This window comes from Halyomorpha halys, unplaced genomic scaffold (assembly GCF_000696795.3).
Source record: "Halyomorpha halys isolate HHAL.00 unplaced genomic scaffold, Hhal_1.1 Scaffold214.1, whole genome shotgun sequence".
Taxonomy (NCBI): domain Eukaryota; kingdom Metazoa; phylum Arthropoda; class Insecta; order Hemiptera; family Pentatomidae; genus Halyomorpha; species Halyomorpha halys.
This window is the reverse complement of record NW_027110944.1, coordinates 991,124-1,017,252: the sequence shown is the minus strand read 5'-3', so window position 1 is coordinate 1,017,252 and position 26,129 is coordinate 991,124. Positions and strand designations below refer to the sequence as shown.

At 33.0% G+C, this 26,129-nt stretch overlaps 1 protein-coding gene across 7 annotated transcripts in view; it reads right to left on the bottom strand.

The window, feature by feature from the left end:
- cyst (rho guanine nucleotide exchange factor 18 cysts) overlaps positions 1-26,129 on the bottom strand; it is a 168,338-nt gene that overhangs the window by 18,837 nt on the left and 123,372 nt on the right. For 6 of the 7 annotated variants that reach the window (XM_014418966.2, XM_014418963.2, XM_014418967.2 and 3 more), the window contains 8 exons: positions 23,326-23,458; positions 21,399-21,556; positions 15,097-15,212; positions 12,057-12,080; positions 8,728-8,909; positions 7,298-7,460; positions 3,811-3,911; positions 1,679-1,845 (listed from right to left, as the gene is read on the bottom strand). In XM_014418966.2, the coding sequence (XP_014274452.1) occupies positions 1,679-1,845; positions 3,811-3,911; positions 7,298-7,460; positions 8,728-8,909; positions 12,057-12,080; positions 15,097-15,212; positions 21,399-21,556; positions 23,326-23,458 (1,044 nt within the window). The remainder of the gene's footprint in view (positions 1-1,678; positions 1,846-3,810; positions 3,912-7,297; positions 7,461-8,727; positions 8,910-12,056; positions 12,081-15,096; positions 15,213-21,398; positions 21,557-23,325; positions 23,459-26,129) is intronic. The other variant, XM_014418965.2, reaches the window with a different exon arrangement.

Here is a 26,129-nt window from a genome sequence, read left to right as displayed (position 1 = left end):
AGGAAAAAGGTAGAAGAAATATGGAGAAAGGGAAATGAATAATGTAAGAAATATGAGAACGAGAGAAGAGACTTACAGTCAAGCGAGGATTGTAGGTTAAAACTGATTGATTTGTAGAAAGGCACACTAGAGGGAGCGACGGAAGGACAAAGGATTCACTAGAAACGTAACTGTCAAGAAAGACCGTTAAGACAAAACAGTTGATACGAAATGAAAATGATAAAATAGTAGTAAAGTTACAGATTAAAAAAGTTTTCAGTTTTTTAGACACTACTTCCATATCTTATATAATACATACCTTCTTACCTACATAATATTATATTTCATCTTTCACTTTTATCAATCTGCTACCATCTAATTCTATGATTATCAATCAATTATTTTTTTATTATTCAATTATCAATTTTTTGTTATTTATTATTCAATTCAATATTTTGTATAGTTTCAAATTTGTTTGTATACTATTTCTTTTCAATATTATGTTTCTTTAAATGATGATTGTTATCTCTTTTGTTATATAGCCCTGATGAAGACCTGAAACTCAGGTCAAAACGTCGGCATAAATAAATATTGTTTTGTTTATTTATGTTTTTCTTTGCTGACTGCACCCCCCAACCATCTTCTCCAATCATTAAATCAATTGATAGTGTAATTGCAGAGAAGATCAGAACTATTATTTTGATATTCTTTTTTAACTCCCACCTAGAAGATCTTATCTTTCATATCTTTGCAGTCAAATAAATGACATCTATTAAAGAATAAACTGAAATACTTTGGCTAGAGAGAAGATAACTATTTATTACAAAGGAAGCGATTATTATTGTTTGTACAGTCATGAATACTAGATTTCAGTCCATTATGAGAGATATACAGTTTTTTATTGAAAGAATATGAATGGCCGTAGTTCATAATCAAATTGATCAACAAATATTTCTCTACCAAAGACAATGGTCAAGAAGTAAAATGAAACTTCTATGATAAACTATAGTGACACATTATCAAAATAGCCTCACCACTCAGTAAACAACTTAAGAAAAACCCTTTTATTTGAGTTCATATTTAAATAATGTAAAACAAATCAAAATTTTAAATGGTGGCTGTTTAGTAAGACAGCTGTGGAATGAGGGAGACAGATTTTCTCCTAGAGGGTGGACCTCCCCTCTTAAGCTCTGCCCATAAGAATCTTACTTAAATTGTTTATTTGTACTAAAACCATTAATCCTGGTGTTAGCAGGATGTGATCCTCTAATTTTTCAGTGTGTAAGATTATTTATTATTATAGGGTAAGATTATTAAGATTATTATTATTATCACTCAAAGTAAATAAAACTGTTCACAAGCTAAATTTTGAGAAGTCCAACTTTGAATGCCTCTTTAATGTTCCCTTTTCAGATTAAGCAAATATTATCTTTCTCTTATCTTCATTTATAACTAATTGTAACATCCAAAACCACTTTGCTGCTAGCTCCAGGTGGTTTTTTTTAAAAAGAATTTATGCTCTTGGACCTTAATGACCACCATTTACTCCATGCCCCTTAGACCAAAACAATTTATAACTGGTCTATTGAAAATGAATTTGTTAAAACAGTACCAGTCATTTTTTGTCTTTTATCTTTTTATTCAAATTACTATTTATACAAATTGTAAAATTTAGAAAAAGAAATACATTGGAACAAACCTATCAATGGTTGTCATTTGTTGAGAAATTATGCATGACAGAGTGTATACATGATGAGAAAGTTGTGTAGCAGCTAACTGGTGATCTTGACCAGTCATAAGAAGTAGAGGAGATTCAAAATCATCTTCTGCATCCTCTTGAGCATTATTTATATTAAATGAAGAATTCTGAAATTGGCCATAGTTTAATATATTATTATCAATTGAAGATTGAATACTATAATTAAAGGTCAAAAATATAAATGTAACTTCATAATAACCACAAAAAGTCATATACACAGGATGTCCCGCTATTTTCTACAATTTTAGGAATTCTGGTTTGATTTTTGCCACAGAGGCATGCTCTAATGTCAACTTCCGAGTTTTTCGTTAATTTTCTAACCTTCTTCAGTTGTTCTCCAGCACATATAACTCTGAAATCCCCCCCCCTTTTTTTTTTAATGAATTCTGATAGTAAATCAGACTTTAAAACCAATTCATAATGCGAACTTTTTAGATTTAACTTGACCTGAAGATGTAAATCACCGAAAATCGTTTAAGGTTTTTGGTGATTTATGCCTTCTGGATGAGTCAAATCAAAGAAGTGTCCAATATGGATTTGTCTTAAAGTCTAATTTATAATGATCTGATAACCATCAGAATCCATAAAAAAAAGATACTCCATTCCATTGGGAATTCCAGAGTTAGGTGCGCTGGAGAGTAAACTGGAAAAGGTTAAGAAATTCACAACACCCTCAAAAGATAAATAGACCACACATCATAATAAATATTCAGAATATCAAATAAAATATTCCAAAAATTGTAGATTAGAGTATGAAAATGTGAGAACACCCTACACACATATGGGTTTCCCCATTATATTATGTACATGGGGAAAGTCCACAGATTCTTAGGGGTCCGCAGATAATGACTGAAGAATCCACAAGATATAATTGTGAAATTACAATTTTTGCAAAAACCATAATTAAATGAACAAAATTTGTCAAGATGTATCTTTTAATAAGAACAGCTTTACTTGGACACAGGCAACATTTCCATTTGAAATGTCGCATAAGATAAGCCATTACAAATTTGTGATTTTAAAGTTGCAAAACCACAGTTGTTTTGGAGCATTTTTGTTGTAAAGACTAAAAACTATTTTATTGCTTCTTCAAAATTGCAGATCAAACTCGAGTGAGGAAATGTGTATGTCCCAACAACAGGTAGGCATAGCCTTCATAAAAAAGAAATAACAGCTTAAGGTTAATTAACTTTGCTGCTTCCATAGATTTTATCATTGGGAGTATGACTGTCCTCCACAAACGTATTGATAAAGGCATATGGACTTCATACAATGGAATCACAGTGAAAAAAATCGATAACATTGTCACAGTCAAAAGAGTTGAATAGCTCTTTTACAGATGCCCATGTATATTGTGGGGCAAATGTAGACTTCGATCACTACTAAAACATCACTCACATTATTGGTCAAACTGATATCTCAAAACCCAGATCTGGAATAAGGAAGAACTATTACAGGGATAAGCTAATTGACCTTAGGGGTAAGATGAGATCCATTACCACAATGGATTAGAAACTAGCATCTGACTACAAAGAGTACCAACAAAATAATCAATGGAGAAAGATTCAATTAGTGGTGGCCAAGGTCGCAGTGAATATTAGAGGAAAGAAATCCTAAATCTCCCAAGTTTGAAGAGGAGAGTTCACATGCTATAGGGGCCAAAAGTAGGGAAGACCATTTATGATCTATTTGAAGAGTCTAATGTCGTTACAGTAATTAAACAATTCCAGCTGAGATGCCCTGGCATGCAGAGATCTTAAACTTACAACTGACGGAGGTTTTTCATAGTCTGAGGAGAAATGGCCAGTGCAACTTTGATGGATCGACTATGCGATTGGAAATATGATGGAATGGAAATATGCACAACTGGATAGGAGCAGTACTGAACAGAAACTCATCTCGGCTACTGATTTAGGAGGCCTGGATAGTCAATGTGTTGTATGCCAAATTAATAACAATAATGAATAATAATACTATTACAAAAACTACCCAAATAACATTTAAGTTCAAAGAATAAGGGAAAAAATAAAAATAAAAAGTAGAATGACCATGTAAAGAGAATTAATTCTTACATTAATGGTAATAGGTCTGTAAAATTTATGAAGAGGTTCTGGGGAGCAGGTAATTGTTTCAGTGTTAGTCTCCTTGTTGAATTGCTTTTTGTGTAAAGCACCTAAAACAGAATAAGAAACAGATATAAGTATAAATAAATGATAAATACAATTTTTAAATCAGTATCGAAGTAACTACTATTCGAGTGGCACAATAGAACTCAAATGGGACTAGGTTCTTTAGTAACATAACTTGTCAATTATTTGTTGAGTGTTTTCACAACATTTTCGACAAGAGATTGTGTGGCTCTCATCTGAGGCAGGTGCATGGAGAATGGTTCAGGACAAGAAGACAGAATCCTGGGAAACCGATGTAGCAGCTCAGAGTGGAAGTTTCTCGACTAGAGGAGTTGACTAATGTTATGGTTCCAGTGGATGTCCAGGAAAACATGGCTGTTGATATTTTTACTGATGGGATATATAATCTAGGCCTACAGCAGAGCCTGAGATTATCGAAATTGAAAACTTTCGGTGAAAATGTAGCGTGTACCCAAGATTTCAGGGTAGTCAAGAAAGGTATACAAAAAGGTGTTGGAGTACAATATATTCAAAAGCCTAAGGATAAGGAAAACTCTAGGAGTGTGGATAGTCATTCTAGCAAAAGAGATTATTACAGGGAAAGAGGAAAGGATAAAAACAAAGATAAAAAGGATAGACGAAGAGGCGACGATAAGAGAAGGACGGTTGATAGAGATGCTGACGATTACAGATAAAGAGAAAGAAGGAAAGGCGCTAACTCTCATTGCAAGAAAGATTATAACTGGAGAGAAGGAGGAAAAATTATAGATACAATAAAGATAAAAAGGGAAGAAGGTTAATAAAAAGAAGACGTGAAGCAGAGAGCAAGTATGTTAACAAATGTAAAGAATGTAGTAGAAGGGATAATGATAGGAGATGAGAAGATGAAAAAAAGAAAAGGTAATGGAGCTAATAAAAATGACTCAATCAGTTCAAAACAGGGAGAGCACCATAATAATGATAAAAAAATTGGAAAATTAGAAAGTAGTAGAAACATAGAAGTACTAGGGACTAAAGACAAATCAAAACAAGATTTCTCTCGGCATCATAGGAATGTAGGAAACATATTTATGAGAAAGATTCCAAAATCTAGGATGTAAAGGAGGTTCTGTTCGGGATAAACAGTTTTTAAGAGGGGGGCAGTGTAACAATGTTACCTAGTTGATCGATTATAGTTGAAATTATTGATGAATTAAACCATATGTTTTAGAAAAGAGTAACACTAGGTTAGTTAAAAGTGTTGTGAATATTTTTGTTCCTTTGCAACAAAAATATTATTTTTGTTTCTGTTCTTTGTGGTTTGTTTCTTGGCCCGGGTAACACGCAACAATATTCATTCTAGAAAAATTAAACAAGCATTTACTCTTAATCTTACATCCATGCACACTCACAAGCGATAATAAACAATCTCTTGATACATGCTCTGTAGCCATTGATCCCATATCTGTTTTTACTAAGTGCAGATCAACTGGCTCATAGTCCCTGCACCAACACAACATATTACTTGAAACTATTCATTATACAAACAAAATATAATATTCAAACATTCCTTTATTTTAAACTAAGGAAAATGTAAAAAAAAAATTAAACTCACAATTCTTAATAGTAACCTTGTAGCTTTTTTTCTAGGTATTCTAATTAGTCAAACAATACACACCAATAGTGTCATAAGCCTTTTTTAAGTAAACAAACAGATAGAATTATGTCTTTTTCTGTTTTTAATAAACACATGAAGAAAATTTGGGTTGATACCTCATTACTTATGAAGGGGCCATGACAGAGCACATTGGTGTGAGGGTCCCTCACTGCCCAGTCCAGAATGGTTTGGGTTTGATTCCCAACTGGGGAGTTAGTATTAGTTTCTCAGTAATCCCAAGATATGAATCTAGGTATTCCCACTCGCATTAGAAAGAGACAGCAACTACTAGGTTACATCAGGGGTTGGCAAAAAGTACCACAAGGCCCGCAAGTTTCCCCCACCAGTAACAAGCAACAATGCCAATATTTCTAATGAAAACCAGCATGAGTTATCAAACAATTAAAATGGATAAATTTTGAAAAGGCACCTAGTAACACAGGATATTATTAATATCCCATGAAACTAACAAACTAGATAATCTCTCTTTTTGTAAATGGTCATCTGGAACACCCTCCTATTAGTACATATCTATAATGAAATTATATAAAAAGTTTTCATTTAGCTAACATCATACTCATGAGAGACAACAGTGGCCTGGCTAAGAGCAAGAGGAAGATACTCAGTGGCCTAAAGAAGATGAAATAAGATTATTCAGAGAAAGGTTACAGTAAACAAGGTAAAAAATCACAAGACACCTGTATTTTATGGAATACCAGTTAACTAATTAAATAAGGCTAACCAAAACTTGATAAAGAATTTCATAACACCATTATAACAATGTATTGAGAAAAAAAATGAACTATTCACAAAAAGGGTTATATAGTGAATATCACTATTTTCATACTGAATATAAAGTACTTTTCAATATTCTTTTTCATTACTTCCTCCCATAATACCAAACATCAACACGGTACAGGCTAAACTTACAGGTCTTGTGTTTGCATGATAAGATTTTGAATATTTCAAACATATGAGAGGAAAGAAATAATATGATATGTCACAGATGCTTTTTGAGGCCCTTTAAAAGGCTTCACACCATCTTAGTTTTATTATAGATGAAGACAAAACCAGATAGTGTTACGGAAGGAACTGTCCCAGTTGCTTTCAGAGCATAAAGGTGATAGGTTTTTTCTTTTTATCCTGGCCATTTCTGATGGGGATAGAGGAGGGATGGTTATCTACAGGTAACCAACCTATTCTAACCAGAGTGGGAGGGCTATGTTTTCATTCCGTGGGGCAACCAAGAAATAAAAGTCGACCCCCCACATTGGATTCCAACCAATGCTGCTGCAGACTTGAAGTTGCTAAGATGGTGCCTCAACTTCCTCAGCCACAAATGACCTTTAAAGGTGGTGGGGCTGCTGAGTTTTCCCCATACTTAGCAATTACTTTATTACCTATAAACCAATAAAATACCATAAGGAGGATGAATAAACCTACATTCCGAAGAAGACTTGGACCTATGATGAGCTTCATGGCAAATGGTAGACTGACAGACCAATCATAAGAGAGCTGGACTCAGTTTTAACAGTTGGATAGATTTTTTTTGGAGCCCAAAACTGGAGAACTGGGCATCAAATCTGCTGACTGGTGGAGGATTTTAGAAGAGACCAAGTCTGGGTACTGGAATACTCCACCATGCATGTATGAATAAACCCAATTTTAATGACTTAAGACAAAATAAAACAGATGAAGCCAAAAAATTAATAATTATTTTCTTGAAAATACTAATACATAAAAATAACTTTTGAGAGTTGATTAGCACATTGAATTTGACAAAGTATAACTTACCTCGGGAAACTGATGCTTGATTGTCAAAACCACCAAAAGTTTCAGCACGCTTGGGTAATGTAGGAGAAATATAAGTTTCACTTTGCCGTTCACCAACTGAACTAGCACTTCGAGATAAATTAGTAGCTGAGGCGTACAAGGACTTTGCCAATTGATTTACTTTCTGCAATATTGAATAGATTGAATATTTAATAAAATAAATTTATGAATATGATTTAATAAATTAAATAAAATACTCTGAAACAAAAAATTAAGTCAGGAATTGAAGGTTATTTTGTTTAATGTATAAGTACAGTAGTATGTAACAAGCATGAAATAAATAATAGAAAAATTAACTGGATTTTTCATATAAGGAATAAAATTTTCAATTTATTTTTTTATTCTATTTCACCGTGAATCAGTGCTCATAAATTTTTTACCATTTAAAGTGTCATTGGTGAAAATCTAAAGAAGATCTCATCCAAGAGATCCAAAATAACACTATATTATTAAGTATAACAATACTCTATCCCGTAACTTTTAAGTGGTGCATAATTCCAATAAAAAAAAAAAAATTAATGAGTTTAATTCTTTGTTTAATACATATCATCATCAGTTTACTTATTTTTGATGTTATATTTAATGCAATGGTAGCAGAATATGTTGTAGCAGCATTCCAGTAAGTATAACCCAGAAACATGTAGCTTGCAAACTGGCTTGTGAAGATTTATTTCTATTTTGTAAGGACCCTTTTGATTTATGCTATCTCAGTATACTGCAATAAACTGTTTCATTCTAATATAACAATAATGTCTTTAAACATTTCTATTTATTTTGATACATCAAATGAGACCATAAATGTTTAAGAAATAGATATATCTATCTTATTGTATGATCTTCTAGGCTATTCCAAAAATGTCTATAGGACCCATTTCAAGAAATCACTGACATACTGTCATTTTAGTGATATTTCATAGCTGAGTTGGGCAACTATGAAACTAATAACTAAAATTGCCATGGATAAGATATTTATTTATCAATGGTTCATTCATGAATTTTACCTATAGCTAATTTTTGCCTATCTCTGTTTCATAGCTGATTTCATCAATTTAATTCATTTATAAAGGCTACTGTCAAATATTAGTAACAAATTAACTTTTCTAGTAAAGTTAAATTATTTTTCTAATTTAATTCCATTTTGTTTTCCTATTACAATTTCGACTTAACATTCATAAAATGAAAAAAAGCAATAAGAAAGAAACAATAGAAAAAATGTCTAATGCGCTAAACTATATTTTCATTTCTACTAGGAATATATAATTTATATCCTATTATATATTAAATAGAATATAAATTGAATTATTCAAAGCACACCAAAAGACTTTAATAAGAACAAAAATGAAATAGTCTTATAACAGTAAATTAGTAATAAGTCCATTTAAATGTTTTACCTTTACTGCTGTTAGAACATCTTTTCTTATTTTTGTGTTATCCAATTGTTCAGAAACTAAACACATGTAATCAGGCCTCTCAGGAACATTTTCAACCCCAGCAGTTGCCAACAGTTTTAGTTGCAGAGCCATTTTTTCCTCTAAGATTTGAGCTTGTTCCCGATCTTTTTGTCTAAGAAGTTCTAAAAAAAACCGAAGATAATATAAGTAATTGTAGATAGAAAAAAAAATGTCCTCCTTAGTCATCTTAAAAAAGAAAGTAGTTTCCTCCTTTAAAGTATGTCATAGTGAATATAAACTGAACTTATTGATATTTGTAATTACTTATCTAATGTCCACACTATATAATAAATTGAGAATGAATTTACACAAACATAAGAAAATGGCTACACAATATTTTTATTATTAAGTGTGAATATATTAAAAAATAAAAATAAATGACTGACTGATAAGAAACCTATACCTCTACAAACCCAACAAGGGTTGAACAGTCAATTCTGCTCCAGGACATTTTTGTCCAGACAAATCTTAGTTTAACATAATTACATGTAACTAACCTAATTTTATGTTAGTAACATATTTAACTGCACTGCTTACTAAATGAAATTTATTTCTTCTTATTTATATCAAAGTCAAATTTCATCAATTAAACATTAGAACAGTTTGTAGTTCTTTAAGATTGTTGATTATATTATCAATAGAAAAATGATTCATTAAACATTTGAAATCATAAAAATCAATAATCTCTTAATTGTTAAAATAATTAAGTTGTTCCAAGTTCCAGTCACAAAAGGTAGAATGTAATCAACGATGAAATTTTAAAAATAACTATTAATACAAGAAACATGCACCTTGTGAGATAAAAAATATTTGTAACATAATATTAATGTCATGCAATGAAATAATTACAAAAAAAAAAAAAAAAAATCTTAAAGCACTACTCTTCACAAAATGGAAGCCCTGAACTAAATACTCAATGAAGGAAAGTTTTTTCTTATTCATTAATTTATAGATTAAAACCAGGGATTAAACCACAATAAATGTTACCTTATTTATATTATTTTATTTATGTATTTGTCTATAACCCAAAAATGTTCGCCACAACTCAATATATTAAACCAGAACATGGGGATTATAATGTATACACAACATTATACCGACTTTTAGTATCTGAGGAAACAATACCTAATTACAATGTTTCAAAAATTCAATATTATGAAAATACAGATACATAGTTTGCTTGTGTATGACATCCTGCTTTGAAATTTATCAAAAAATAAAAACAAAATATTAAAATTGTCTAGAGAAAAATTAATTTCAGCAGTTAAAGGGTTACTAATAATACTGTGCCTAGATTTGTATTTAAAATGTAGGCAATTAAAATAAATAGATACATAAAATATCACTTAAAGACACTCAAAATGTAATTATTAATATGCTTTATTTTCTTTAGGATATTAAAGGAATTTCTTGAGCCTATCAGTTAAAAGAAATTTTTGAGTTCGTTAAGTTGTAACATTTTTGAGGCATGGAGGATGATTTAGACTGCAGTCAGACCTTGAGTTAATCATTGAAGATAAAATCAATAAACCCATCTTCTCATTAAAAATACCAAAGCATCTGTAAATGATCTTTTACCTGCAGAGCTTTTTGGTGGTGAAAGTGAACTCACTAAAGCTCTACAGGATTTTTTAATCACTATTTGGACTGACAAAGCTATACTGTGATCTTGGAAAACATCGGTTATTCACACTGTATTTAAAAATGGAGAGATTTCTCTACCATAACAATAAAAGAATCTCTTTTCTTTCTCATGCATATAAAGTAATGTTAAGGAACATTTTTTAAAAATTACTATTACATAAGGAAATGTAGTTGAACCAATACGTAAGTGGCTTTAAAAGAGGAAAGTCCAAAGTAAACAAAATCCTCCCCCTTAAAAAAAAATATTCTCATAACATTAAGATTCATCATCTCTTCATAGACTTTGAGGCAGCCTTGCACATAACAATGTAAAGGTATGAAAGACCTTGATGTTCGAGATAGGTTAATAAAGCTTACCATGAGGAATGTCAGATGTGTGGTAAAAATTAAAGGACTAGGGTTTGCTGAATTTACCTTGAATAAAGGTTTAAACCAGGGTGGTGCTCTAGCCACTCTCCTATTTAATATACTGTCTGAATAGTCAAAAAGAAATTCGGGTATACAGAAAAAGGAAAATTCCTTTAGTAGAACAGCCCAACTTCTGGTATGTACCAATGGTATCACCCTGATTGCCCTCTAACTTGACTTATTGAAGGACTCAGGCACTGGTTAATGCAGCAAGAAAGTTAAAAATCGATATTATTTAAAAGAACAAGACATGGTGAAAGACCAAAGTTGAGATGGGCTGATGGTATAGCAAATGATGCTCTGAAGATCCCTATACTTAGAAATTAGATGGCAGCCCTCAATTTCAAACAAGACATAGACAATTGGTGGAAGATGTTGTAGGAGACCAGGCCCCAAATCCGGGTTGTTGTATCACAGAACCAGAGATAATAGAAGTAGCAGTAGAATGATTTTGCAACAACAGAAATGATTCATATAATTCTACTTTAGATTCAACACAAAAATACTGTATTCTTGCATTACATTGCATGCATTGTATTACATGCAAGAATTACATCTTTAATTTAATAATTAAACATACAGAAATGATTTCATCACAATACAGAAAAGACATATTTAAACATTGCCTTCATTTATATTCTGAAGCTATGCTCAGTTACTTTAATGATCTTTAAATTATCAAGGAGGATATAATATTATGGAATCTGTTATTTCAGAAATGATATGTGTGGTGCTTCTGAAAATGGCACAAGAGCCGTTTCTGAAATAACCAATTTAATAGAATTGAAAAATTTATTTTATAAAATAAGTGTATATTATGACAACGTTCATTATTTTACTAAAACAAGATTACAAGTATTAAAGCTAGCAAAATTATCTTACTACAATTAGGTTGTATAAAGATATAAAAAAAGAAAAGAAAAAGAAACAGTGAAAATGTCCATAAATTACACAATATATCTAAGCTAATGCATCTAACAAACTTCAGAAACTATGAACATGCTTTTGTTGAATATAATTTAACTACTGACTATTGTTATCCTCACTGAAATAAAAGATAATTACATTTGAAAATATTTAAATTAATTTATACAAATAAAAATATTGAGACATTCACCCAAAAATATTAAATTAATTGCTGATGTAAATAAATAAAATTAGTAATTTATGAGAATAGAAAACATGCGAAAATAAGGGGAAAAAAGCTTTCACTGTACCTTTCAAATCTCCTATGTTAAGGTCTTTGTATAAAATGAGAAAAAAAAATGTTTTATTCATTATGAAATGATTCGTAGAAATATTAATATAAACCAATAAAAAATCAGTAAAAAAGGTACAAGTGAAACTTACATCATCAGGGTAACAATTAAATCTAAGTATGATAATAGTGTGTCAAACATTGACAAGAATTAAGTAAAATAAATTGATACCAAAATCCAGAGCAGTAAATGATTAATCAAAAATTCCTGTTTTCATGTTGGGTTCAATAAATCAATGAATATGCATCTTGAATGTTAATTTAAATAAACATTTATGCCCTACTAAATCCAAAAAAAAGTATTTTTAATATATTAATAATATAAGTGGTACAGATAAAATATTATATGAATACTGAAATGCTAAAAAAGCCTGCACACCTTGAATTCAAATGAAAAACCTTGAAGAAACTATCAGTCCTTAATGCTTAAACCTGTACAAATTACCCTATAGCTCCAAACAAAGTAAATTTTTATTTTGCTAATCAACACCCTTATCTCATTGTTTTCCTAATTGAAACCCACAAACCACATCTGGGCTTGAAAATTTGTACAATGAAACCTCAGTGTAATGAACACAATACAATGAATACCTGAATATAGCAAATTTGTTAAAATCCCGTTGAACTAATGACAGCAGTCAATGAATATCAATACTGTACCTCTGCATAATGAATAGAATGTGTAAACAATACTCTATGTAACAAATTTGAAATTCTTTCAGAAAAAAATAATTTACCTTGTATATGGAATTTTTGAAACGTCATATTGAGGTGCTGCATTCCAAAACCAGCCAAGTCCATTTTCAATTTTTTTATTTATTTAATTAACACTTTTTGGATTAAATTATCATGAGGTAAAAGATTTTTTTTTTTGCAGCTGAATAACATATAACTTAACTATTTTTGGAAAAGATACATTTACCTTATGAATATCTTGTTCTAAAACTGTTAATAATTAAAAATAGTTTTGGCTGGTTTTGGAATGCAACACCTTACTTCCATATAGCAAAAAGAACCTCTGTATAACAAATTATCAACATTCTCACCAGAAACAATATGTACACTATTAAAATAAATAACACATGTTTCATTTCTGCAATAACCAACTTGTGTTGTACTTGTCATCTATTAGTGATGAACGGATTATGGATGGCTGACAAATGGAAACAATGAGGATTAAGCATTGAGATGAAAGCCAAATAACAGAAAGTATTCAATACAACCCAACAAAAAAATAAGCTGAAATTGCAAAAATACTTTGGTTCCTCAACAAACACATTTACTACAATTATTAAAGGATACAGAAAAGTTTTAAGTTGTTGAAGCCATGATGCTTTTAACACATGACTAATTTTCTAAAAGACAACATACAAACAATAAGGCATGTATGATGAAGTTCCATAGAATTTGTTCATTATAACAAATTTTTTATCCAAACCTCACTATAACAAACTACTACTCTATCTAAATTATTTCATAGTTTAAATTTATTCATTTTTTAATACTACTAACAAAGAAAGATGGTCAATTACGATAAGACCCCGTTGATATTAAAGACATCAGTATACATTGATATATATCAGTTTAATCGTTAGTCCTTTTTAAAAAAAAAAAAAAACATAAAAAATTATAAAATCAATATTATAGAATGCCAATTCAGAAAAGTTGTTTTAAGTGAAAAAGTTACTGTAATATCCCAAGCATACACCTAACTTATACATAATTTCTATTTCGTCAAATCCGCACATACCCATCATTTTGCAAGACTTTATCATTTAGACTCAGAATATTCAAAACATTTTTTTTCCTTTAAAAACTTAGATTTAAAAAATTTTCACATTTGCAATATTTCATCTAACAATTTTTCATTAGTTAAAATTAATTTAATATTTCATTAAATATTTTATACATAGGTAAGTGAATGTAAAAATATTTCATTCACAACTAAGCAACTTCTTAGAACAAACAGCTCTAAACCCTCTCCAATCAAGATTCTTCTGTTAGTGCTCCAAATGATCTGATTTGCTGAGAATCATTCAAGATCTTCATAGATAAACAGAAAATCACTAATCTAGTATTCTTTGATTTCTCAAATGTTTTTGGTATAGTCACAGGATCCTATCTTACAAACCCCAAAACTTCAACCAAAGCATTTTTAATTGGTTTCTCTCCTTCAAATCTCCTCGTTCCCCAATAGTGGTAATTTCTAATAAAGTGGAGGGAGTATATCTTTGCTTCTTAGATGAGGTGTACCTCAAGAATTCTCACTTTAACCAATTCTTTTCTCTATCAATATTAATAATCTACCAGGTCGCATATACCACTTATATGTGGATGACTTATTCTTCCTACTGACATAATATGCTTAAGGCAACCCAAAAGAAGTAGGATGACATTAATAGTATCAATCGATGGGCATTGGATAATTAATTATGACTGAACATAGATAAAACCAAGGCCATCCTAGACAGTTCCACAATGTCTTCTTTCCTCTTTTCCTGCATGCAATGCACTCTCATATCTCATATACTGAGTTGAGATGGCTTTACCATGTTTTCTAAAAGCAAAAGTTATAAAGTGTTTTCTTATTCAATCCCTTAGAACCAAAGTGCATCTCTATATTTTTAATTTGCTCACCCTGTATATCTATACCCACTCTTTGAATACCAGATCTCAACCAAAAAAGTTGTGCATCCCTTTCCATAGAACGGCTTCCTTTCTTATACATGCAGTACATCCAACTTTATTAATCTTAAGGAACATTATTTCTCGAATAAAACTTATTCATTAACAAAAATTTGCAATAAACTAAAACATATGTAGTTAAGAATAGGATAAGATGTTTTAAGGGAAGTTATTTACAGATAAACTAAGGAAAAAACACAAAAGATATGTACATCATTCTGTCCACTTAATAATAATAAAAATAAATACACAAATTTAAATAGCTTGAAATAGTGGCTTTAGCCTAGTATATAAAAGATCACAAAATAACTTACCTACAATTTCTTTTATATGTTTTTGTTTACTATCAAACTGCTTCTGCTTTTCTTCAGCACTTAAAACATGTCCTCTACTCTCTTCATCATCTTCAGGACAATTTTGCACAGCTGCTCTGTAAAATAAATAAATAATGTTTTCATCATTTAATTTTTTTTTTAAACTGTTGCACCAGCGAATAACAGTACTATTTTAAGATAACTATAGTATAATTATAGAATTAATTGTCTATACCAAACAATAACATGTTTAAATTAAAGTTTTGATTTTCCAAATTATAAATATAAATAAATGCTTTGAAAAAGTCTTTAAACAAATTTATTTAGATAGAAGGAAGAAAAAATCAAGATTATTGGGAAACAAATACTGTTATTTGAAGATATTCTCATAAATATTACAGAGGTAAAAAATGTTGGATGTATCCAAAAGTGGTCTTAAGGTAGCAAAGAATTGTGATTAGTTGAGGCTTGTCCTAGTAGAACCTGTCCAAAATAGTTAACATACAGTAATAGTAAGGAATCAAAATTAGTAATGATGGTAGGTTAGATTCCGAAATAAAATAGTTCATACAGAAAGCAACCAATGTGAACCACAAACTCGGTAATGTCATAATTGCCAAAATCCTTTATCCCTTATCCCTAAATCCTTTATTCCTTATTCCTTTATCTTTATCCCTATGCTGACCTTTTTTTTTTTTTTTTTGAATCCTCCTCCCATTTCTGGCATACGGGGTGCAGGAGCAATGGGGTAGTGTGCTGGGGTTTGTGCATGCCACTGCTCCCAAGGATCACCAATTCTTTTTTTTTTATTCTTCTATTAAATTGTTTTACTGTGGTGCAGCCCAGCACTAGGTTTAGCACCTTACTGATGGAGCTGCACCTTGTCCACTGCATCTGTTCTGTAGGTCCTCCAGGTGCCTGTCTGGGTGCCTCCTGCAGTTACCAGGCTGGTCCAGCCCTCCTGGTCTCAGTCTGGGTCAGCTTCCTCCTCTTCTGTGGCTTGCCGATGTTGGGCGGTCAAGTCCTTCCCATTGTGAAATGAGTTGGGCCCACCACCTCCTTCTACCCGTAAATGAACTCCCTGAAGAAGGGATAATTCTCTTCTTCTATCAAACAGGGAAAGTCTGACTCGGCGAGGGCAAAGATCCCGGTCTTTCTCAACAGCCTGACTCAGTGTCCTTCCATGGTGGAGCAATTTACTATTACATATTCTGCTGTTTCAGGAACTCCACACGTGGGGCACCGGGGGTCGATGTTCTTTCCAAAGCTCTGCAGCTTTCCCCGAAACCTCTCGTGCCCTGTTAGGATCTGTGAAACCCAATAGTCTGGGAGGACCCATTTAGCCTTTAATCTAGAAAGGACGGTACAGAAGAATTTTCTCAAAGTAGCACCCAGATATATCACCTTCTCACCCGGTCTAACCCTCTCTCCTTGGATTTCCAGGGTGATAGGATGAGTTATGTCCGTGGAGCCTCTTATGAGTATGGCCTGAGTCTTGGCTACTGCCATGCTCAACTTCCTCCTCACACACCACTCTCCTACGAGACTGGCACACCTCTCAGCTTCTGTCTTTAGTCTGGATCTGCTGTTCTTGGCCAAGATGACTGCCAGGTTGTCGATGTAGGCCATGGCAAGGAACCCCTTGTCCTCTAGTTCCCCCAGCAACTCATCGAATACTAGCTTCCACAGAGCTGGTCCTAGGACCGAACCCTGCAGACATCCTCTTTCGACTTTTCTCTCAACCTCGTAGTAAATACCCCTGATCCTGACACTCCTGTTATTGAGGTAACTACCTACGAGAGAGTATAGATTACTGGGGGTGTCGAGCTCTTGCAACCGCTGGAGTACACAGGGCCACCAACAATGTCAAAGGCGGAAGAGATGTCAAACATGATCAATAAGACATATTTCTCCGCCCTCTCCTCCACATCCCTACACACTCTCAGCAGCACATCCGTAGTTCCCCTGCCACTGGTCAAGCCAAACTGCTCTGGATGACTTGCAGCACTTAGGATTGGTCTAAGGCTGTGGACGATCATGTGCTCCAGGACCTTACTAGCTACTGGGAGGAGGCATATAGCATGTAGTATTCTTTTTTTAACTGTGTTAGAGCAGGCGTCCACCATGAGACTGGACGTACTCTCGCCCTTCAGCATTGGAGGGAAATACTCGCCACTTCAGTGATGGTGCCCGTAAGCATTGCCACTCTGTGGTCAATCTCAGGCTCCTCATCTATCGGGGTCATCTCCTCCCATTCTCTGTCAGCTAGTATTCCCTCCAATTCAGTGGAAAACGCTCTCCAGTTCGCTGATCGGGTCACAAAGCCTTTTTCTACTTCTAGGGCGTCACCTTCTTCCTCCACCACACTGAAGGCAATGACCTGGTGGTTGGAGCTCGTGTCTGACCGTAGGGTTCAGTCTGCAATACGCTTTGCTATAGGAGCCATGGCAAGTGTTACATCTATCCAACTCTGGCCCCTTGCTCCAACAAATGTAGGACCAGAAGCTCGTAATAACCAGCTGACACCTCGCCACGCATTCTTCGACCAACCCCCTCTAGCGTCTGTGTGAACAGAACCCTAGGTCGTGCTCCACGAATTGGTGTCGGAACAGACTATCACGCTTTTATACTTTAGCGCGACAACATCTACAGCAGCTATATTATCCTCTACATTGATATTTACATTCGCCTGTCGTGGCGCCATATATGCTGAAACCAGAGCGAAGGCAACTCTGCCCCACTTGACATAACATGCCGCCTGATCTGCTGTGGTGAATTGCTTCAGTTCCATAACGTCGAGGGCAGGGTTAACGACAACAATCGCTGCTCTAGGGCTCCTCTCGCCACTGCCTAGACCAACCATCCTCAACACGTGTTCCAAAACTTGTGACCACATTCTTTCGACAACAAGGCTCCTGAATCGCCAAGATGTCAGCACTTCGGGCGAGAGTTTTCAATTCGTCCGTGACCACTCGTCTCCGGCCCATATTGACCTGCAGGATATGCAGCCTACGCATACCAAGTTTTCTTCACCTGCTTGACCATCTCCAGATGTACCCAGCCATTCCCTGCAGCCCGCACAATGTCGGAGATCTTTTCCTGCTCTGCCACTCGCCTTGCAATTTCGACAACACGAGGGTTCATCCTTCTGTTTTTCAGGGCACTCCTTAACTTTGTGCCCAGTCCCTGGGCACCACCTCCTTTATACAGGCTTTTGGTAGGGTGTCCGTATTCTTGCCACCGAAGGCAGAGCAAAGGGTCCAGGTAATCTCTGGTGGTCTTGCTCCACCATCCTCCGCTGACGTCCCTCGTGGACAGGGTCATCAGGGCGAGTCTCATAGCTTGGTGCACCTCCAGCAGCCACGTAGTTGTCAGCCCACCCCTCGCGGGAGTGGAGAAGCAGGATCTAAGCCACTCCCTCCTGTCTTTATCCTCCGTTGGAGCCTCTATAGGAATTTTGTCCCAAAGATATTTCTCCAGGATACTCCTGTCCCAGTGGGGACTCCTTTTACTTCCAGGTGAGGCCAAAGTAAGGCTCGCCTGTAATCCTTTTTCACTCAACTTATCTCAGGTGAGGAGCTTTTGTGCCTGGTCAGCGCCTTCTGTCCTGACCAGAGCACTGCCCTTTTGGGTGACTTTTATCAATTTTATGTCCCCAATGCTCTTCAATTCTTGGGACGGGAGTTCCTTGTATATATCTTTTGCTGTCCACCCCGCTGCGCTTCCCTTAAGTGTGACATATGTCGCCGTCTCCTGGGGTTTAAGCGGAATGGCCAGAACGCTCGCAGCGAAGGTTAGTTTTTTCCTCTCCTTTGGCCCTTTTTCCGGAGGCACTTCCAAGACTGGGGTCTTCTTCTTCCTCCTCTTTCTTCGCACGGCTTTTTTCCAGCCTCCCCTTTCCTCTTCCTCACCGTCTGTAGAGGTATCCGATTTAAGGTTCCTTCCCCTACAGAATGGTGTCTGGCTTGACCTTTGGGGCATTGGGGCCGGTTCCGCACCCTTATATTTATACCTCTCCTTCAGCGGAATTAGCACTGAAGGCCCAGCTCCCATTGTCTTTGGTTCCTCTACTGCTCTTTGGTCCTCATTCCCGTTTTCTCTTCCTTTAGCCCTACATTTGGCCATACGTTCTAAGAGGATGCGGGCTTCTTCGTCGACTTTCCCTTTCAGGTCTTTTATTAAGCCAGAAACCCTTTTCAGTGTTGGTGAAACCCATTCTTTTTTCTTCTGGTCATATGCAGCTGAAAGCAGAATTTGAGAGCCATACACCCACAGAGATGAAATTCCAGAGGAAAGGAATAAATAATTTTTAACTCTAAACATTAACATTAAAACTCAGTAAGACAATTTTTGACCAAATGAGAAACTAAAGCAAATAGAAGGGATGAAGCAGGGATCACTAATAGAAAGTGCTTATAGAAGAAAATTGATGTGATTCAGCCGTGTATAAATAAAACTGATCAATAGATAAGCAAAAACTGTATGGGAAGCTAAAACATGGAAAAAGATAAAAGACCAAGAAATAAGTGGGAGGACCTCTAAAAGTCCCCCCTTCCCCAGACCGGATTCAAATCAGTGCTGCTGCAGTAGCGAGGTTGCTAACTTCCTCGGCTACAAATAGGCTGTATTTAATCAGATCTGGCAAAGAGGAAAGGATTCACTATGGGTGAGGTTAAGAGGTTGGGTAATGATACAGGTGTTAAGGAAATGGATAGAGGCTCTCCATACACCATAAGGTACAAAGCTTTGGCTAAAGAAAAAAAATATTTCTGAAGGTAGGCTTTCCACTGGTACTACCCATCCTAATGGTTGGACATAACTGCTGGCAGTTAACTAGTACTTTAAGGGAAAGGAAAAGGCTCTAATTCGTTGGCACTTCATGGTAGTCTGGATATCATGTAACCAACCTCTGTGCCTCAACCACTCCTAAAGAAATCTGAGAGTGCTATGTTATGTTATCAAATTGAAGAAGAGTTTTGATGGTAACAGCCACTTTTCCAGAGGTTCCTATGTTCCTTTTATTTTTATCATTATGTCCGACAAAATTCAATGAAAAATTGTTACAGAATTATAGAAATTTCTAACTCAAATAAATACTTATGATTAACATTGAAACATCTTTTTTTTTTTTTTAATCAAAGAAAAAATTTACTATTCATATAATGATGAGACCTCAAGTTTTGCTGTAACTTCCACATTGTGAATATTTTTTTTCATCTATGGGCCTTTTTACTCCTCTAAACCCTAGATTTGAGTTTATATGACTTCATTTTGCAAAAATTCCTTTGGCAAATTAATTAAACTAATAAAAAAAAAGTGGATTTTTTCATAGTTGTTACTTCACCAGTATAGTGGTGTACTTCACTTTATTAACGTAGTTGAGAGCATACATAGTTTATTGACCAACATAACGTATGTAATTCACAAATTAAAAAAAAAGTGATCCTTAACAAATCTATGGTGAACATTTAATATAGATATTCTCCAGCCTTATTACTGAACTTATAACAATACCATGAAAAATAGTGTGTAATAATGAGACATCACAACCCGCCACTGAATATTTCTGCCTTAGTGATACAAATGAAACCATTACATTTAAGGTCAACATTATAATTTACAATACTTTAAAGATCAGACATTTTAGATTTACTAGTATAGATTGGGTACAGGAGGAGTTAGCCACCAAACTGAGCAGTATAAAAAAAAAAGTACACTGATTATGAAAAAGGGTTCTAAACACTTTACCTACAAACATTATCCATTTCTTATAACAATATTTTCTTTACCCACATTGTACAGACTACCTGACTTAAATGTTAACATCAAAAGTTATCAACAGATATGGTGAATCAACAGTAGACCATAACTACATCTTTGGTAAAGTATGCACCTCTCAATTCAGTAATGTTAGAACATTTCCTCCTGAAACAACACCCTGGGCGTATGTATGTGTAAATGCAAGCGAGAATTCAGTAAAAATATTTTCGATTAGAAGTAAATTAGTTGACTATATAAAACTGAAGGAAAAGATGGTTCATATATAAAATTTTATTTATTTCAACTTTCATATTCTTTTAATTTATTCTGTTCACTTTTATATAATTAGCTATATATTATATTATACTCATATACTATGTTTTGTATATTGTTTATTTCACCTTGATAAAAACCCCCAACGTGGGTCCAAAATAATAGAATTCAAGAAATAGAGTTTTTACTATTTTGAAGCCACCTTGACCATTTTATACTTAAAAACATTTTCTTTTAGAAAAATAGTATACTAAAAATATTCAAAATACCTTATTGCTTTAATCCACACTTCTTTGTCTTTTGGATTGTGTACTTTGAGTTCAAACATTTCTGGATCATTGGGATTTGATGAAATCAAATAGATTCCTCTTGATTCTTGTCCAGCCTTTTCCCTTACAAGCAGTTTTTGAAGAGATACTACACCAGCCTAAAATAAAACAATAAGTGATAAAAATGATATGGGCCCAACATTAATAAATATAATAATAACTGATCAATATGCTAACACTACAATATTAAAAATGAAGATACAAGGTATAATTGTGAATCTTGTAAGTAACCCTTAAAAAAACAACACCTACAACCACTCATAATATTTCATAGCCTTCTAATTCATATATCTCAATAATTTGTACAGATCTAGTGGTACCATGAACATCTCTCTTCAATTCGTGCAAAACAATGGTTCCCAACCAATGGTCTGCGAATATAAATGGGCTAAAAATCTTGTATTAGGCTGTGGGAGGGTCTGGAAACACATATTTTTGTGATGATTTATTATAAGAACTATATTTTTAGATGTTTGTGTGTCATCTGAAAGGTTTTAACAGACAAGTGCACAATAAAAGTAATTCAAAATTCACTTTATATCATTCTAATTTTCAATTATTTTCTAAGAGGGACCCTCTTTTGCAACCAATCAGGGTGGTCCACATATGGCTCCATTTCTGGCTTAGTGGTCTGTAAGCTTCTATGAGTTGGAAACTACTGGGATAAAAATAATGCAATCTGGTACTTTCAATAATTCATACTTATTTTTGCATTCCATGAACTGTAAACGTCCTATAGTTGGAATTTTCAAATAAAAAAATTGGGAGTTGCTTCTTAGAGAGGGGGAGGTATATAACTAAGGCATGTAACTGGCAATTGTTTCTTTTATTAAAAAAAATTTATAAAAGAGAAAAATTGTCTCTTTTCTTCAAATGTGATGTTGGTTTTTGAATGAAAATCTTTAGGTTTTATTGATATTAGAGGCATATGACAGTACTTCATCTGACAACCAAGTTAATGTTCTGTTTTTGCATGCTGACTGACACAACCTCTAAACAGCAGCCTATAGAGTAGGATATAATTAAAACATTTAATAGACTTTACCAAAGGAAGTAGTAATGCAACCTTGTGACAGTACAATAAGGAGGATGGAAAGGAGTTCAAAATAACCTCATTAAAAGTATAGTAAAATGGTAGCGATAGCACAATAAAAATTGTTTTTAGGATTGTGGGTTTACAAAGACAAAAAAATTGTCAAAATTACTGATACATATAGATGATTTAAATGTGTATGTAAATATATATTGATACAATTTCGCATCAATTTTTATTTTTTTCATTTCTTACTCATAATTACTGGAAATCTCAATAATTTAAATATCTCAATAAATCAAAATTAATCCTCAGACCTCTGACAATACGAATTATCGGAATTATGCTATACATATAGATATATAAATTTAAAAGATTATTATTGGGACATATCACTGATATAATAGAGGCAATAGGATACTAAGTTATAACTCAAGCTAACAAATAAAAATGAATCCTCATTAGTGGAATGGAAACTATACTTTCTAACAATATACTTAATTTTTTTTTAAATATTAATAAATTAATGTTCCAAACCCCCCTCTTGTTTTTTTGTTAAAAAAAGAAATGTTTTAGAACATTAATTACAAATAGGTTGTTATCATTGATTTGTTCAGTTTAGTTATTTGGGCAAAAGATTCTGAAGGATGATAGCCAAATTTTACCATAAACTTTAGAGTGCTAATAGATTAAAAATCAATAATGGTAAAAAACATTAATTGATAAATGATAAAATATGTAAAACTATTTTGAGAAAAAAAAATTTGCTGTACTAATAAAATTAACAAAACTATTATGGTATCAACTTAACACCTGGATTTTATAAATGTTTACCTTATTTTCTGGAGTGAAGAACGAATACTTATGGTTATTTTCAAGCAAGAAACATAAGACATCAGAAAATACTATAACCAATACCACTTGCATTTTACCACGGCCTTGCATTAACATGGCAATGCCTTCAAACCTAAAATAAATTTATAAAAAATCAACAAATTAAATAATACAAATCTCTAATTTATTTTTTAATTGTGTGGATGGAGTTGACCATAGATTCAATGAAAGTTGGTAGGTGGAGGGGGGAGAAGAGGGAAGGAGGGGAGGGTGTAAATGTTTTTATTGGCTTATTTTATGTGTTGGGGGAATGAATCTGAAATTGTCAAACAAAAAATTTGTTTTTAGATAATGTGAGAAATCATTAAAAAAAAATGGCATTTTTTCCTCTGCTTCTAGCTTATAATTTAAAAAGTGAGCTTTATAAGAAAAAGATAATTTGACAGAAAAATAAATATGAGAAAATTACCTATAATTCATGTTCTTATAATTTTTCTGGGCATTTACACTTTACCTGTGGTGAAAAAACCACACATTGTAAAAAAAATATATAAGAACATGATTTGAGGTTAATTTTCTCTTCTTTATTCTCATATAGGAATAATTTTATAAAAAATCTGTGGTTTCTGATTCTCATATTTGGCAAATAAATTTTTGTTGGATAACTTCAGATTCACGTTTAGCCTTCCAAAAACATAAAGCAAGCCACTAAAAATAATTACAACAGAACTTTTAACTTCTAGCCCATCAAACATCATTTGACAGGACTAGGTGAAGACAAAGAAGTGAGCACTAATAAGTTTAATTTATCAGTTTTCTCTTCACAGCATGAACTTCTGACCAACTAATCTTTATTATCTTTATTATTTTTATTGTTATCAATTCATTTCACTTAATTTTAAAAAGATTTTATTACTAAAGATGAGAAAAGATGGAGAAAAAATAATATTTAAAGGGTCCCAGTACATAGGTTGACCCCCTCCATAATCTCTACTATTTATGGAAATCAAAAATATTGTGACATGACACATTATTTTTAAGTTTCTTTCCGTCCTCTTTCTATTTAAAATATTTCTGAACTTGTAGGTGTAGTACTTTCAAGGTCAAGGTTTCAATTATTTAACTAAAATCAATTTATCTTTGTAATTTTGATAAAATATCATTGGAGAAACTACTTACCAGACAAAATACTACACCTACAAGCTTGGTAATAATTTTAATAAAAACAGAATGAAAATAAAGAGTTACACCTTATTCAAATACACTGTTTTATGAAATATTTGGAATATAAAAATGATGTTGAGAATGTAAGATTCTAAAATAGCATAAATCCTTCAATTTTGAGATATCAGAATGCCTTTTAGGGTTTCTTTTATAACTTTTTAATTATTAATAATGAGAATATTAAAAAGTAGACATTATTTGTGAATCTCAAGTTTTTTCTTGGTGCCAGCCACACGTATCGCATTATATTTATATAAAACAGTGGTGGGTGAAATTATGGAAGTTTTCTTTGACATCGTTTGATAAGATCATCCATTTGACTGAAAAGTATTTGAGCCAATTTATAATGCACAGCCTGTGTATGTATGCACTTATATAAGATAACAACAAATGAATATATTATTCATTATTGTCATCAATATATTATTTACCATAATTTAAAACAAGATGATGGTTGGGGAGGGGAAGAAGAGTGCGATTAGAAATAAAACACACCAGTTGAAAGTGAGACAATTACCCTATACTACCCTTAATTGTTCACATATCATAATTTCAAAACTAGTTGAAATTAAGTCAAACAAGTACAGACTAATTGAATATATACTTTCATGACAATTACTTTTCATTTATATACGATTACATATCTGGTGCTGGTTTTTAAGCATATTTTTCAATGTATTTCAGAACTTTCACTATACCACTACATTCGTTTTTACTATACCAGGTGATTAGAACTCAATGTTCAATAAACAAGGATAAAAATAAGAAACAAAGTTTTCTTCGGGGCACGGTTATATTTGGTCTTTACCAGGTTGATTTGCAGACCCATTTTCTTTCCTTCTGTCTCTATTGCTAAAAAGGCCCTTCCCAAGTTTCTAAGTGATCCATTTAAGATAGCTATATCATCTGCATAGACAAGATTTTATATAGCATGGTGGAATCATGCTATTTCTTTGCACAACAGAATTTCTTATCACCTTCTCTGGAGCCAATTAAAACAGCAGGCATGACAGGCCATCTCCTTGTCTCAGGCACCTTGTGGTCATGAATGTCTCTTACAGATCTACCTGCATTCTAACTTTCCAGTAGTAAAGTGGTAGAAGGAAGTAGTCTTATGCTTTTCTGCATAATGGATTAACTTCAGATAGATACTGTTAGATATTTTGTTTGAGCAGTTCAGTCGAGTTTAAAAAATATATTTGTAATTTATTTATTTGGTATTACCAACACACTAAAAATCATGAAAATCTGAGATGTAAAAGTCCAGGTCTTGGGTGATTTCATATGTTATGACCAATACCAGATAGAAATGAATAATAAAGTTCAATTGCAAATAAAATTTTATTTGCAGCAATGTAATGATATACACACACACATATATGAAAGTTGGGTATATGATAAGTGTATAGGATAAGTACTATTATCAAACAACCATTGTCATAACAGCTGATAACCTATGTGGAAGGTAAAAATAAATGACATTATTATTCAAGCATTCAGAGTGTTCAATTTGTTTCTACTTCTTTCTTATTTTAACTTTACTAAATATTTAAACTTTATATATTTTTTGTGTGTCTTGA